At 40.1% G+C, this 15,124-nt stretch overlaps 1 protein-coding gene across 2 annotated transcripts in view; it reads left to right on the forward strand.

The window, feature by feature from the left end:
• jag2b (jagged canonical Notch ligand 2b) overlaps window positions 1-15,124 on the forward strand; it is a 52,220-nt gene that overhangs the window by 12,245 nt on the left and 24,851 nt on the right. For both annotated transcript variants that reach the window (XM_048206645.1, XM_048206646.1), the window contains exons 3-5: window positions 4,123-4,177; window positions 9,101-9,358; window positions 10,298-10,358. In XM_048206645.1, the coding sequence (XP_048062602.1) occupies window positions 4,123-4,177; window positions 9,101-9,358; window positions 10,298-10,358 (374 nt within the window). The remainder of the gene's footprint in view (window positions 1-4,122; window positions 4,178-9,100; window positions 9,359-10,297; window positions 10,359-15,124) is intronic.

A 15,124-nucleotide genomic window follows, 5' to 3' on the forward strand; every position in this document is an offset into this window, starting at 1 on the left:
TCTTTCTTCTCTCGTTCAATCTCTTTGTAGGATATTCAGCGACACTGAAGGCTTTGGTACTTTAGATAAGGCGTGTGAAAGCTCTCAGACTGCCTCGCCTTGCACTCTGTGTCAGCTGGACGTCACTTGTTCGTGACTGCCGGTGGAAAACACTTTACCCTCTTAGCAAGAAAATCCCGATATCATCTTGTCATGTGATCATCAGATGATTAAACTTAACATTGTTTAATGTAATAATCATATGGCTTGCACTCAGTAGGACCTTGTGTGTGAGTATGTCAGAGCGTTGCAGCCGATTGTGTGTGTGTGTGTGTGTGTGTGTGTGCTGCTGCCAATTGAAACTGTGGCGTGGGAGCCTTTTGAAGCTGATGAGAAGCCTGATGAAAGGTCTCCAGGGTCATGCTTAGCCTCTCTCACTTCAGCCCCCTCTAATTTCAGCCCTGCCCCTGGTTAAACTGCCCCATCCACTGACTGTGGGAACCTGCACCTGTGGCTCCCTCCACCACCACCCCACTAGCCACCCACCTACTTACACACAAACAAACACACACACACTCAGGGTGCGTACAGGCTTAACGTCCCAACACAACTGCAAGTATGCGATTGCCCAAAGGTTTGCTTGTGATGCGTACCGGCTCAAGTACGTCCATGCCAGGCGTTCTGCGTTAGCTTGTTCACAGCCTGCTATAAATATCCTCGCTATCAGCGAAAGTAGTCCACGATAAGGAGGGAAGAATTACTGCAGCATGCATCTCCAAGGGAGCTTGTTTGGGTGCGCCTGTGCCGCCATTGTATGTTGGGCCACTTCTAGAGGTCGGAGGGTGTGTGTGTGTGTGTGTGGCCAGAGGAATGTTCTCGGAGTGTCACGAGACTCAGGTTGATGGTGTCTCGCAGTGATGGGTTTTAGATAGAGGTCTTTGTTCACTGGTCACCTCCCCCACTAGTCTTTATCCGCATCTAGCCCTTTGGGCAGCTGTCACATAATCCAGCTAATCAGAGACCAAGTGTGTGGGAACAGGACTGTCCCCGTGTTACCGTGTCTCTCTCTCTCACACACACACACACGCACACACCCTGACATTCTGACCTTTCTCCTTGGGTACGTGCATGCAATGCTCCACTACGCATGACCGCATGTGCGCGGCCAACCAGATCAATCCAGCATATTCATTTACTGATGGAGCTTTGGACCAAATCCACATTTACAGATAAGAGTGCACACACAAACACACGCATTTCATGTCCACACAGATGCTCGCTACCACGAGACCCCACTAATACGCTCTCTCACGCCGGCCGCCCCCTGTGTTGGGGGATGGGAGGAGGGGTCAGAAGCCCTGCAGCATGTCGTGGGATGATCCACGTTCATGTCAAATAATCCATCTTTTTAAGACGCATCTGTTGTACGTCTGCATGGATATGTGGCCCACCCACTCCAACCCATCCAGACAGACCTGGTGCTGCCGCTAATCCCTGACTGCATCCACCAGACCAGCCCACAGCCCCCAGCCTCTCCAACACACGTCCATGCCATCTGGCTCCGCCCCTCTCACTCCACCTCTGGAGATGAACAAGATGTGTGTGTAAATCTAGCAGGTCGCATCGCTCGGTGTGTTTACGTGTAATTTGAGAGTCTGATTTCAGTCGGACTAAAGCATAAAAATGCTTTAGTCTGCTTTTTGTGCATTTGGACTAACAGAGCTAGATATTGTGATGTCCATATCCATTGTGATCCAGCATAATGGTTCTATCAATTCAACTTAACCTATTTTTCAATAACTTTGTTGTTTGACATGTGAACATGTATCTTTGTTGTAGCTGTTAAAAGTCGATAAGTGAATATAGTGAACAGCCAATTCTCACTTGTTTTCAAAGTACATTCTGGGAATTTCTAGCAAGGAAATATTTGAATACACTAGAATGATTAAGTGTTTGCACGAAGTACGATAACTATAGCGTAAGCTGTGACTACAAAGTTCTAGTAATTGTTCTTACTCTAAGAAAATAGCACTTTTCAGTCTGTATTTTGACTGGATATGTAGCCTAGCGGTTGATGCATGACCTTTTTTCTTCCCATTATTTTCCTTCATTTTTATGTCAATATAAGTGGTATAATAGACCAAAAACACTTTCAGCATAGTATATGGCTCATCATTGAGGTTGTTTTTGTTTGTGCATGTGCGCAAGCATTCAGTTTATTAATGATAGCGAATCATAGTGCCGTTTTAAATCTTTGGCTCATCTCTTAAAGGGTTAGTTCAACCAAAAGTGAAAATAATGCCATTTATTACTCGCCCTCATGTTGTTAATACACCCATAAGGCCTTCATTCATCTTCGGAACACAAATTAAGATATTTTGTGCCAAAAAAACAAAATAACGACTTTTCAACAATATAGTGATGGGCCGCTTTCAAAACACTGCTTCAGAGCTTTACGAATCGAATCAGTGACTTGTAGCACCAAAGTCACATGATTTCAGCAGTTTAGCCATTTGATAGAGATCTGAGTCACTGATTCGATTCGTAAAGCTTCGAAGCAGTGTTTTGAAATCGGCCCATCACTATATTGTTGAAAAGTCGTTATTTTTGTTTTTTGGCGCACAAAAAAGTGAACTCTTTTTAAATATGTTTTTAGTACTTTTATGGATCTTGAGAGAAGAAGGGTCATTGCTTTGAATGCAGGCCTCACTGAGCCATTGGATTTAATCAAAATATCTTAATTTGTGTTCCTTACGGGTGTAGAACAACATGAGGGTGAGTAATAAGTGACATTATTTTCATCTCTGGGTGAACTAACCCTTTAAAACAGATCTCCAGCACCTTATCGCTTGCCTTTATGCATGACCATAAGAATTATTTATGTTCACAGAATTTCAAATGCTGTGACCTAGACAATTGGAGACAGAAAAGATACCTTTTCAGGAGAATTCCTGAAGTTATAAAAGTGCTAAAAGTGGTGTCATGAATCAGGAATGAGAACATGGTGTGAATAAACTTGTTGCTGATGGAAACATCAGTTAAATGTTTCTTTTTGCCCTGCTTCAATGGCCTGTTTTTGATTTCATGAAAGATGATAATTGTGATCAGGTGGGGACTATAGGCGACATTCTAGAAGATAGACTGTCAGATATTAGAGGAGCATCAAGAATGTTTCCAATTTTAGTTGGAACATCCAAGGTGTGGCTGAAAATCTCTCCCTCCCTCCATCTCGTGTGTAACCTAACTCAAGTTTTATAAATGCTGCCCGCTGTCATGAGAGAGGACTGTAATGGAGCTTTAGTATCTATGTCATTTCATTAGCACTGCTTGCTAAGGCAAACATCACTATTTCTATTGCTCATGCTTGAGGTTAGGAATTTGAATAAACCTCTAACCCTCTGTTACATTTTACATTTAACATTTAGCAGACGCTTTTAATCCAGAGCGCATTAAAACTGTGTAAATCATCTGGCACTGTTTCTGCTACCTCAGATTTTTCTGTTTCCTTAGAGTTGTGCTATTTCTTTTTTGATTTTCACCTGGAGGATATAAAACAGGTCATTTATATTTGGAAGAGGTACCTGACGCATGTCTTTTGACCTGGGTCAGTTAGAAACCACCTAGAATACCTTATTAACCACATAACAATGCACTGTACATCAGTTAGAAGTACTAGACACAAACTTATATCCTCCCACAACACCCCATCCATTGGTTATCAGGCAATATTAGATTTTTTTTTTTTTTTTTTTTTTTTTTTTTTTACTTATGGTAGGGTTTCATGAGGGATCTGAAAGGGGTTTGTGAGTTGCTGAAAAGCTAATAAGTCATCAAAAATGATAAATTGGAATAAATAATTTCAAATACAATCAAATGTAAATGTGTCAAATGTATTAAGTCAAAATCTCAGGGCACTTCAACTAAATATTTTGGGTCAAAAGGGTCGGCTGTCAAAAAAGTTGGTGAATTCCTTGAATTATAGTATCAGCATACTTCCTATACCTACCATATCAGTGCAGCTACTTTTGCACCACTGATATTTGATTAAGAAAACATAAAAATCTGTTTGTTTTTTGTTGTTTCTTCTTCAATAGCATTTTAATATTTCATCTCATAATGGTATTTTCTCTCTTTCTCCCTCAGCGATCCTACACACTCATCCTGGAAGCCTGGGACTGGGATAACTCCACTCAAAACAGTGAGTATTCCTCTGTAATCCCAATATGATTCACTGCTGCAGGCTGCTGAAGCCTCTCTGGGTTGGGTTTGTTGCTCATAATGGCCGTTGAGCATTGTTAGTCTGTAGTTTGGTGCTGTAAGGGATGACTTCATTTGTGGAGATTGAGTCTGATCCTTGATGATGAGATGAAAGTGTTAAAGCTGCACCGCTGATGTGTTGTAATTTTAGCGCGGGGGAATTCGTTGGGGTGTGTCAGGGTTTTATTGGGTTATTTAAGGACTTTGTGGTGTGCATTAAGTGTGAAAGTTGTCCATTTTCATCACTGAGGGTTTGGAATTATGCATTGAGTTTGATATTTTTAACTGCACTAAGCAGGGGCTCATAATTTTTGACAGATATATTGACTGGATGTGTTGCTTACCCAAGAATCATTACCTGAGCTTGCAAAGCATTCTAGAGGGAGGGGGCATCATAATCTTGTGTAGTTAAAAACTCAAACAAGTACAATCTTCCATCTTCCACACATGCTTCAGTAGTGCACACAAGTCCACCAAGATTTCCCAATAAATCTGATCATCTGAAGACCTCTGCTGACTGTAACCGCTGGGTGAAATGTCCTGAGGATCTTGAGTATTGAGTCATACACATACACATAAGTTGCAGCAACAACATATTTGTTTTTATGCTTGAATAAAAATCTCATTTGAATGTGAGATCTTGGGTTGTAATCCCCCTAAGCCTGGTTCTTGGGGGCTTCCAGTATGTATGGATTTTGGGGAATCAACATGGGTACCATAATTCCACAGCTGTATCCTGTTTTCTCCCACCGCCTTTGTCTGGCTTGAGGAATTGTCGGTAGGGAAGGGTCAGGCGGAGGAATTTGACGTATGCGAAAGAAAGGTGAACACTGGTAAAATAGGAGAGACAGAGGGGGGCATGACTTTGATCTGCGGATGTGATCTGTAGAATCACTGTATATCCCAGCGTCTGTAAAAGTCAAAATACAAACACGCGCCTCTCCCTCTGCTTGAAGTCATTATGTCCTGTTTTTCGTTTTCTTGCACTTTGCATGCACTTCAGCCTGAAACAATGGCCCAGAGGACGCTCGTTTGACTCACTGCAGTGAGTCAAGCATCTTGTAGGCCACTTCTCCATGGAGTTTGCCCATCAGTAGAACTGTACGTTGAGCATGACTTCAGAGAGACGGAGTACAGGTCTGGTTTTGTTTAACTCTTTCTCCGCCATTGACGGAATTTCCATTTTATGAGACAACGCTTTCTTTGCCATTGACGGAATTTTCTGGCTTATATGGTTATATGGTAGGGGGCACTATTAAGCAACTTCTGAAAGAGTAGAGAATCTCAGGATCAAAACACAGCCAAAAAAGGAGTAGAAACAAGTGATAAAAGCATTGCTTATGCACATTGTAGTCTTTTTGTTCAAAATGTTGCTTTTTTTATGAAACGCATTCAACTGTTGATAACAATTTTTTTTCATTTTTTAAAGCAGAGGCTCTGTTCATTCTTTTGATATATTGCATGTTCAGATATTCATGCAACAAAATATTCTGGCGGCCAAAGTTTTGTAAAAATGATCAAAAATGCTGCCGGTGGCTGCCAACTTTTTTCTGGGGAAAGAGTTAATCTGTGACTGAGCTATACTGACCAGGGCTACTTTCCGAAAAGCATCGTAAGTCTAAGTTGATCATAGAGACCATTGGTGGCAATTGTTCTACGATTAACTTAGGCTTACGATTTGTGTTTTGTGTTTTGTTTTTCCTTTTATTATTTTATTATAGATTTTATTGTTTTACCCTTAATGCCTGTACACACCGGGACGAATATCGCACGCGATTATCGCCGACGTTTAATGCCTCGTGACTAAACGAAGGGTGCCAATGTGAGTGTGCACACCAACGCGAAAAACGCCAGGCGTAAAAGCGTCATTTAAAAAAAAAAAAAAACTCCTTGGGTTCGTTTTTTTGATTTGACACGCCGCGTTAAAAACTGGCAGACCAATGAGAGTGGTGCTTTTGTTCATGTGCCTGGAGATGCTGAAGTTACAGTAAAACACAACTTGGTGGCCCTCAAGCACAAAACGGTCTTTCCGAGCACACATTGATACCAAGACGACAAAGAGAAAGTAAGTAGACAAGGAAGACCCCTAAAAACTATCCCTGCGTCTCAAACAGCTCCCTAGCTTCCTAGGTCGTGTATCAGTATACCGTGTAAATTAATGTGGCCGACTCCCTGATCAGTGCCCTGAATACTGAATTAGGGAGCTGATTGAGATGCATGCTATGGGTGCTCTGCCAGTTCTTGGCCACACCAATAGATGTGTTTTTTTTTTTTTCTTTACATTCAAGAAATATAGTTGAGAATGTCTATTTCATAAATATGTTTATTTGCACTACCGTTAAGCACAAGCGCCATATACTGTCAGGGAGAGAATTTGCACATTCACTCTGCGAAACGCCAGTGAAAATCGCTTAGGTATGAACACAAAAAACATCTCGAAAAACACTGGCGATAAACGTGTGCGATATTCGTCCCGGTGTGTACAGGCCTTTATACCACTATAAAAACCCATCATAAAATATGCATTATTACTTTTAAAGCTAATCTAAAGAAAGATTGAAATATGCATTTCAATATGCTTCCGCAGCCGTGCCATAATTTCCACCACACAGACGTTATTGTGCTTTTTTACTACAGCGGTGTAAAGTGTTTGAAATTAAATATGTGAGACATGATGTGTACAAAAAACTCTATTTGTGTGCCTCATTACCAAAAAAGACTTTTTCAGACTTTTTTTGGTGATGACTATAATTTTATATAAATATTATATAAATTATTTAGGACACGTAAAATGCTAAGTATGAAATTAGCATTAGAGTTTGAAAAAATGACCCTAGAAGTGTTCACCAGACCACCTGTAAGCTCTAGTGACCATTGATTAGAAATGCTTGAAATTGACCTGCTCTCTTTGATGATCTGGAGCACTCTCAATGACTTGGCAGGGCTCTGTTTGAGACAGTGGCTTCATTTATCACACAAGCCCATAGTAGAGAGGCGTGCCAGACATTAATGATCTTGTCATAGAGAGAGAACTCTGCCAAGGTCTGTCTGATGTGACTATCTGCAGTCTGTACTCACGCAAGGCTTGGCAACAAAAGCGCCAGTGCATCCTCCTCTCTCCAATGCTGTTTGATGCTACTCGTTTAGTATGCAGTGTGAACGCTCTGAGCTGCCGCACCTCTTTTCTTAAACCGGACACGTCCCAACACCGCCTCGTCTGTCTGTCAGAAAACCAAGGGCAAAAATGTGTCTCTGACTCTTTGCTCGGGTGAATAAAGTTTAGCTTTCACAATGCGTCATGTCATCTCAGGAATCAGGACTTTGTTCCAGTGGCGGTGGGACATTGTTCTAGTCCAACTGACGGAATTAGCCAACATGCATCTTTTATAGATGCTTTAAACAATTCTGTTTTATCTGTCAGAACGGTTTGATTGTGTACGTGTTCAATGTAGGGCCTTGTAGGTCTCAGGAAAAGTTCTGTAGCGTTGTGTTTACACTGCAGGAAGGGCTCTGGACTGCCCAGTGTTTAGACATTGGGCAGAATGGGCCAGCAAAAGCTCGCTCCATTGTTCTTTATCTGGAAGCGCCAGGGCTATTTCTGTTTTTGTTGCTTAATTCGGTCGACATTGTCAGGGGACAGAGAGGAAGGTATGTGTATGTGCGCCCCGCATGTGTGTTTGCAAGAGGAGAAAGACGCGGACGCGCTCTGCGCGTCGGGAAAGAGGAAATCGCAGGCCCCCTGTTTCCACCGTGATTGTTTGCTGTCTCCGATCCCACTGCGATAAAGATTGCTTTCTTTGCAGAGAGGCTGGGAAAGCTTGGGAAAATGGAGCTCTTAATGTGAGTGCTAACCACTCTCGCTAGGAGGAGGGAATCGTATTGAGGGTCCATGTCCTGGTGGACCTGGACAATGTGCTTGATGATTAGGACTAGGGTGGGATCCAGGTCCTTCAAGGACGGTTAGGGCTAAGCTGAAAGTCGCTTGCCGCTCTTGCCCAGATCTCCCTGGTAACAGCAGTCAAACTCACACCCCTCCCTCTGGCCAGACATCAACGTTTTCATTGGAAAAACTAGATTTTAACTAAAACTCACTAAAAATGTGAATGATTCTAGGGGATTGTGATGCTGTTGCTAGGGTTTTCTGGATTGCTTAGTGGTTACCGGCCCAACCCTAAGTCTATATAAAATTCTGGTCCCTAGATATGACTCAGCTCTTTTTATGTGTGTTTTATTGTCTGCTCACTAAAAAGTGTGATCACACCTCTCCCACATAAGCTGCAGTTCGAGTTATCATCATGTCCATGGAACAAAGGACACTTAGAGTTAAGGGATGTGTTCAAATGAATATGAGCCGTAATAATCACCAATACAGTACTTGATTTTGGATTGTTAACTGAGAGCCGATTCAAAACCCTTTGTTTTGGCAATGGTGTCATTCATGTGTGAGTGTCTTTGTTGTGCAGTGATTTGTCTGAATGGATTTGCGAGGCAGGAAGTTGGCAGAGACTGGATAGTCTGAGTCACTAGCGAGTTTATAGTTTTAAATCGGGGTCTGTCCTGTCTTTTGACTTACAGCTGATCTACGCACCCATTTGTTATCACATTGTACAATAAGTTGTATTGTAGAAATTTGATTTCTTAAATTCTGTGATTGTTTTGAGGTCTTGAATATTATATATTATGTATTATTATTCATTATTATTTAATGCAAAATAGCAGACTGAAATATATAGGCCTTACAAGTTATTAATATATTGTCCAGTTAAATAGTCATAATTGTCCCCAGTAACAGTATAACATTGTTTTTAATTCTGATTATTAACAAAGCACATGATCTCTGTTTCTACTCTTCTGTTTTCTCCAGCCGGTGAGGAGAATTTAATTGAACGCACCATTCATGCCAGCATGTTGAATCCCGGTGACCACTGGCAGTCCATCCGGCACCCCGGCACCACGGCCCACATTGAGTACCGCATTCGGGTCAGGTGTGACGAGAACTACTATGGGAGTAAGTGCAACAAACAGTGCCGGCCCCGCGACGACTACTTCGGCCACTACCGCTGCGATCCATCGGGAAATATTGTATGTCTAGATGGCTGGATGGGAATGGACTGCCGGACGGGTTAGTGCTGTTGACCATCATCTGTTTTTTGTACTTAGCGTTTCAGTTTAATGTTATGACCAATAAATGGCCGATTTTAAAATTCTATACTAGTTTGGATAAAAAAATAGACATAAAACAGTGTTATTTTAGTATTATTTGTCAACTATTGTATTATTTATTAGCTATTTATTAGTATTGATTTGATTTGTTTAAAATTTAGTAGTTTTGTAATGTGCTTTTGTCAACTTCTTTAGTTTTAGTTAACAATTACAACACTGCACTAAACTTAATTGTTTCAAAAGATACAATTTAGGCATCACAACATACACTTCACGACATACACTATATAAAAATAGACATTCAAAAGTAGCCATATATCATGCATCCCCAATATGTAGCCAAGTATTATTAGCCACATTACCCTTGATGAAGGATGAACTTGGGCTGACAGATGTCTTGAAGCATATAGAGAGGAACCCTGTTAAATCTTGCCCTTTACCACCCTGTAAAGAGACCTGCTGCTATCAGTGTTTTCACAGCCCTGCGATCTTTGCTCCTCTGCCTGGAGGTGAGATTATGTTGTAAACAACACCTCTGCAGCCCTGGAGTCACACTTTCCATTAGCTCAATTAATTTGGGTGATGCTGGGGTTTTTGATGTCTTTTACCCACCTCTGCAAACAACCTAAACACCTCTGTTCCCGAAGCTGTGAGTGCGTGTGTGTGTATGTAATGCACTAAAGAAAGGCAGTAAATCACCAATCACCGTCCTAATGAGCATGGGTACGAGTAGGTGGCCGTAATGGGGGTGGATAGGGGCAAGCGTATGTGTGTGTTCAGGCCATAAAGTTGTCTTCTGTCACAGCGAGCATGATTAATTTATCTTGTCGCACTTGTAAGGCAACACAAACGAACAAGACTTACTCTCCTCCCTCCCTCTCTCCCTCTCCTCTCTCAGCAATCTGCAAGCAGGGCTGTAATCTGATTCACGGGGGCTGTACGGTGCCTGGAGAATGCAAGTAAGTGTTTGAGCATCATTTCATGCTCGGTTGGTCGGGCTAATCTGGCTCCTTAATTTCAGCAGGGCCATATGTGCTCATGCTGATAAGGTCTTTTCATTTGTTTACCTTACCATTAATTAATTAGTGCAGTGAAGCCATTGTTTGTGCAAACCATTTTTGTTTAATATGCTTTTTTAATCACGCTATACTTTCTCAAGTGTGTTTAACAGTTGTGATCAATTATCATTTTTTTGATTGAGAAGCTTTAAGGCTTCACTATTATATTCAAAGGGATAGTTCACCCAAATATGAAAATTGTCATTTGATAATTTACTCGTGCCCATGTCGCCTCAAAACCATAAGACTTTCGTTCATCTTTGAAACACAAATGAAGATGTTATTAATGAAACCTGAGTAATTTCCTCAATTGATAGTACATTCACCCAAAACAAGCAAGCATTTCTGAGCTTCCATTGAGGTTTGAGCTTTGTTTTCTCATGTCACGCAATTAGCTTTCGTTTACCATATTTGATGACATCTGTGTATTGATCAATGTTTTTAAGTAAACAAATCTTTTCATCATATAAAGCAATCATGTCTCTTCAGAAAATTTGGATTTAACATCGTGATTACTTTTACAATCTTTTTATTAACTTTTTGAAAGCACAAAATTGCATGGACTTTCAATAGAGTGACAGAAACCTCTCAGGTTTTATTAAAAATATCTTTATTTGTGTTTACAAGATGAACGAGAGTCATGTAAGACAACATGATTGTGTAATTGATAACAGAATTTTCATTTTTGGGTGAACTAAGGGTTTGGAAACCCGTCACACCTGTTACATTAATCCGTCCAATGTATGAATTTTTGCCTGGAAGATGATAAAACTAGACTGTTGGAGGGACCCAATTCATATAGGGACCTTTCGATTGGGGTCTTTTGAGTTGAGATCTTTTAAACCACCTGGAACACTGTAGCAACCACATAGCAGTGCTCTTAAAACTCTCAGAACGCTTTAGTTTTTTCATGGGCAAAAATTGGACTCATCAAATCAGTGTCCCCACATTCCTTATGTTTCAGACCTTATCATCAAATAATAATTAAGTCAAATGGTGGTATTTTGCTCTTTCTGCCACAGGAAGCTCTGACGCTTCCTGTGGAGCTCAGCATGAAATCCACCTCACCGTCCCGCATCATGTTCTCCTTTAGTTATCTTCCTGTAGCTTAGCTCTGCCTTCTTCCTTTGCCACAGGAAAAGCTCTTAGTCTTTGCCATGAGGAAAGCCTTTTTTTGTCCATTCCACCTACAACCCCACTCTGTCTAAGGGCAGGGAATGAGTAGATCCAGAGGTAAACCAGGAAGTCTCTCTAGATGATGATGACATACTGGAATCATTTGACAACAAATTATTCGGACATTCTCATGCTTCAATTTTTCAGCCCTCGCTACAAGCTGAGCACAGAGACATGCCCTAGTTCTTCTGCTCTCCTTTACCTGCTCCTAGACTTGAGTAGTTTAAAAAGGACATGGGTATTTTCTGCCTCAGGCAACAGAAAGGCCAAGAGTTGTGCCTCAAGGGAAATGGGGGGCCAAAAACATTCTTTGGGACATCATGTACCAAGCTTCTTGATGGCCTGGACGAAAGAGCTTCTGGAACCGGGCTAGGAAACAGAGGCCAATATGTTATTTAAGAGTTTGAATATTTGGGAAGTTCTGTGAGTCCCTGCAGGATACGGTGACTCGCTTCCCTGCCGTCACTAGCTTGATAGTCCTGGGAAGGAAGAAGGTGGAGACTAGAGGAACGAGGTTGCCACAGACATTTTAATTAACCAGTAGTTGCATTAGTGGGCCACAATTTTTTGCCACACTTAAATTTGTACATTTCATTACGTCCAGTAATTTTTTTTTTTTTTTTTTGTTTTGTAATAAAGGGATAGTTCATCCAAAAAATCAACACCAAGAAAATTATTTTTAAGATTGTTTCAGTTGTTTTCGAGTAGTCCATGGATGACGTATTTTTTGTTGGCCAACCCGGAATTTAGCATCACCCTGGTTCCCTCGACAAAAACCCAGTAGGATTTTTCAATTGGCTTTTGGAGTATTGCAAAAATAATGTCTGTGACTTACAAAAGCTTATGATTCTTACATGTTTTGTTCATCGTGATAATCTTCACAAATTAATACAACTATTTATGAATTTTGAAGCGTAAATCGGCAGAATTCAAAAGCTAAACATAGTCATCGTCAATAAGCTTCTGACAACTCTCTCAGTTTCTGTTTAAAAACTTTTTCCTTGAAAGTTTGATTTATAATTTAGTATTTTATATCATAGAATAAAACATGAAAATATATTGAGATTGAGTTCACCACAGACCTTATTTCAAGCATTTAATCAAAAACCCATTGACTTTAGGACATTGTAACCAGAAGTGTTAAAATGCTAACTCATTTCAGGGTTTTAGCCTACAAACATATGTCATCCCAGCACTACTCTATAGGTTTCGATCAATCTTTTTGGGTGAACTCTCTCTTTAATTGTCCAAATACATTTTCAAGCCACTGCAAACCCATGTTGCGAATCAAAAGTGGAAGAAAAATAACGTTTTTGATTTAAGTTTAAGGTATCTTTCATAGCTATAGTGGACATGTCCTGACACATAAAGTAAATGTAATGCAACTTTCTCTTTGGAGTGAGTTAGTTAGCAAGCTTATGTTTGGCAGTGCTTAGCAGAGCTGAACGCCCCCGTGCACAGGCAGGGTTCACACTCTCCCCACACACTCTGCTGCCTACATGCTCTTTCATACAATACTAGTAAGGTTGTTACTGGGCAGCGCAAGGCTGTGTGTGCTCTGGTGTAAGTAATTCAGCCTCTGGCCTGCCCCTTGGGCACAGATCTAGGGGGCTATTTCAGAGACCTCACTGGAGATGTTATAAGTGGATTTGGATCAAGGCCTCCACGCAGAGAATGTGCCAGGTGTGTACCTCTTCGAAGAGCACATTTGCCTTATTTAGTTAGCAAACGCCATTGTTTATTCAGATTAAATGATTTTGGAGTTATTGTAAGCTGATGTGAGCCCAATGCGATTGTGGGCCTGAATTTTATTTATTAATGCACTGCACTGATATCACACTTAGTTTAAAGGTGCCGTAGAACGTGTTTTCAAAAGATGTAATATAAGTCTAAGGTGTCCCCTGAATGTGTCTGTGAAGTTTCAGCTCAAAATACCCTATACATTTTTTTTTATTCATTTTTTTTAACTGCCTATTTTGGGGCATCATTAAATATGCGTCGATTCAGGCTGCGGCCCCTTTAAATTCTCGTGCTCCCCGGCCCCGGAGCTCGCGCTTGCCTTAAACAGCATAAACAAATTTCACACAGCTAATATAACCCTCAAAATGGATCTTTACAAAGTGTTTGTCATGCAGCATGTCTAATCGTGTAAGTATGGTATTTATTTGGATGTTTACATTTGATTCTGAATGAATTTGATAGTATGCTCCGTGGCTAAAGCTAACATTACACACTGTTGGAGAGATTTATAAAGAATGAAGTTGTGTTTATGAATTATACAGACTGCAAGTGTTTAAAAAATTAAAATAACGACAGTCTTGTCTCTGTGAATACAGTAAGAAACGATGGTAACTTTAACCACATTTAACAGTACATTAGCAACATGCTAACAAAACATTTAGAAAGACAATTTACAAATATCACTAAAACTATCATGGATCATGTCAGTTATTATTGCTCCATCTGCCATTTTTCGCTATTGTCCTTGCTTGCTTACCTAGTCTGATGATTCAGCTGTGCACAGATCCAGACATTAATACTGGCTGCCCTTGTCTAATGCCTTTCATAATGTTGGGAACATGGGCTGGCATATGCAAATATTGGGGGCGTACATATTAATGATCCCGACTGTTACGAAACAGTCGGTGTTATTTGAGATTCGCCTGTTCTTCGGAGATCTTTTAAACAAATGAGATTTATATAAGAAGGAGGAAACAATGGAGTTTGAGACTCACTGTATGTCATTTCCATGTACTGAACTCTTGTTATTCAACTATGCCAAGATAAATTCAATTTTTAATTTTAGGGCACCTTTAACAGAGCAAAAAAAAAAAAAAGTAAGGTTCATTTTGTTTACATTTAGTTAATGTATTAAGCATCATAAACAAACAATGAACAATACATTTACAGTATTATTAATCTTGGGTAGTGTTCATTTCCACATGGTAATGTTAATATTTAACATTTTTAATTTTCAAATTGTATAAATTAACGTCAATTTTTGTAAACTTTAATTAATAATGAAAAATAGTATATTTATGAATTAACCTAGATTTAGATTTAGCATTTTACAGCATTTTAACACACTAAATGTTCATTTATACAATTTGAATATTAAAAAGTACAAATATTTTATTAACATGTAGAAGTTATGACTACCCAAGATTGTGTTGTTCATTGTATGTTATGCAATAACTTATGTTGACTGACTAAACTTTATTGTAAACTGTTACCCATGGTTTTTATGTATGATGAAAATATTAACATGTTATTATATAAATGTTTTTATCTGGAGTACCATGTTAATCCCATGCTAAATGAATAAGATTCAGTGCTGTCTACTTCTCAAAGTACTGTGGTATTTCAATCTGAACCCATCACTGTACCATGGTATCACCACAGTACTTATTTGTAAGGCTAGTAAGCGTTAGCTCTGGGGTTGAGATATGCAGACAGTGTCTCTCCACTCGGCAGCTGGAGTTAGGCCGTAC

The sequence above is a fragment of the Megalobrama amblycephala genome, linkage group LG11 (genome assembly GCF_018812025.1).
Source record: "Megalobrama amblycephala isolate DHTTF-2021 linkage group LG11, ASM1881202v1, whole genome shotgun sequence".
NCBI lineage: Eukaryota > Metazoa > Chordata > Actinopteri > Cypriniformes > Xenocyprididae > Megalobrama > Megalobrama amblycephala.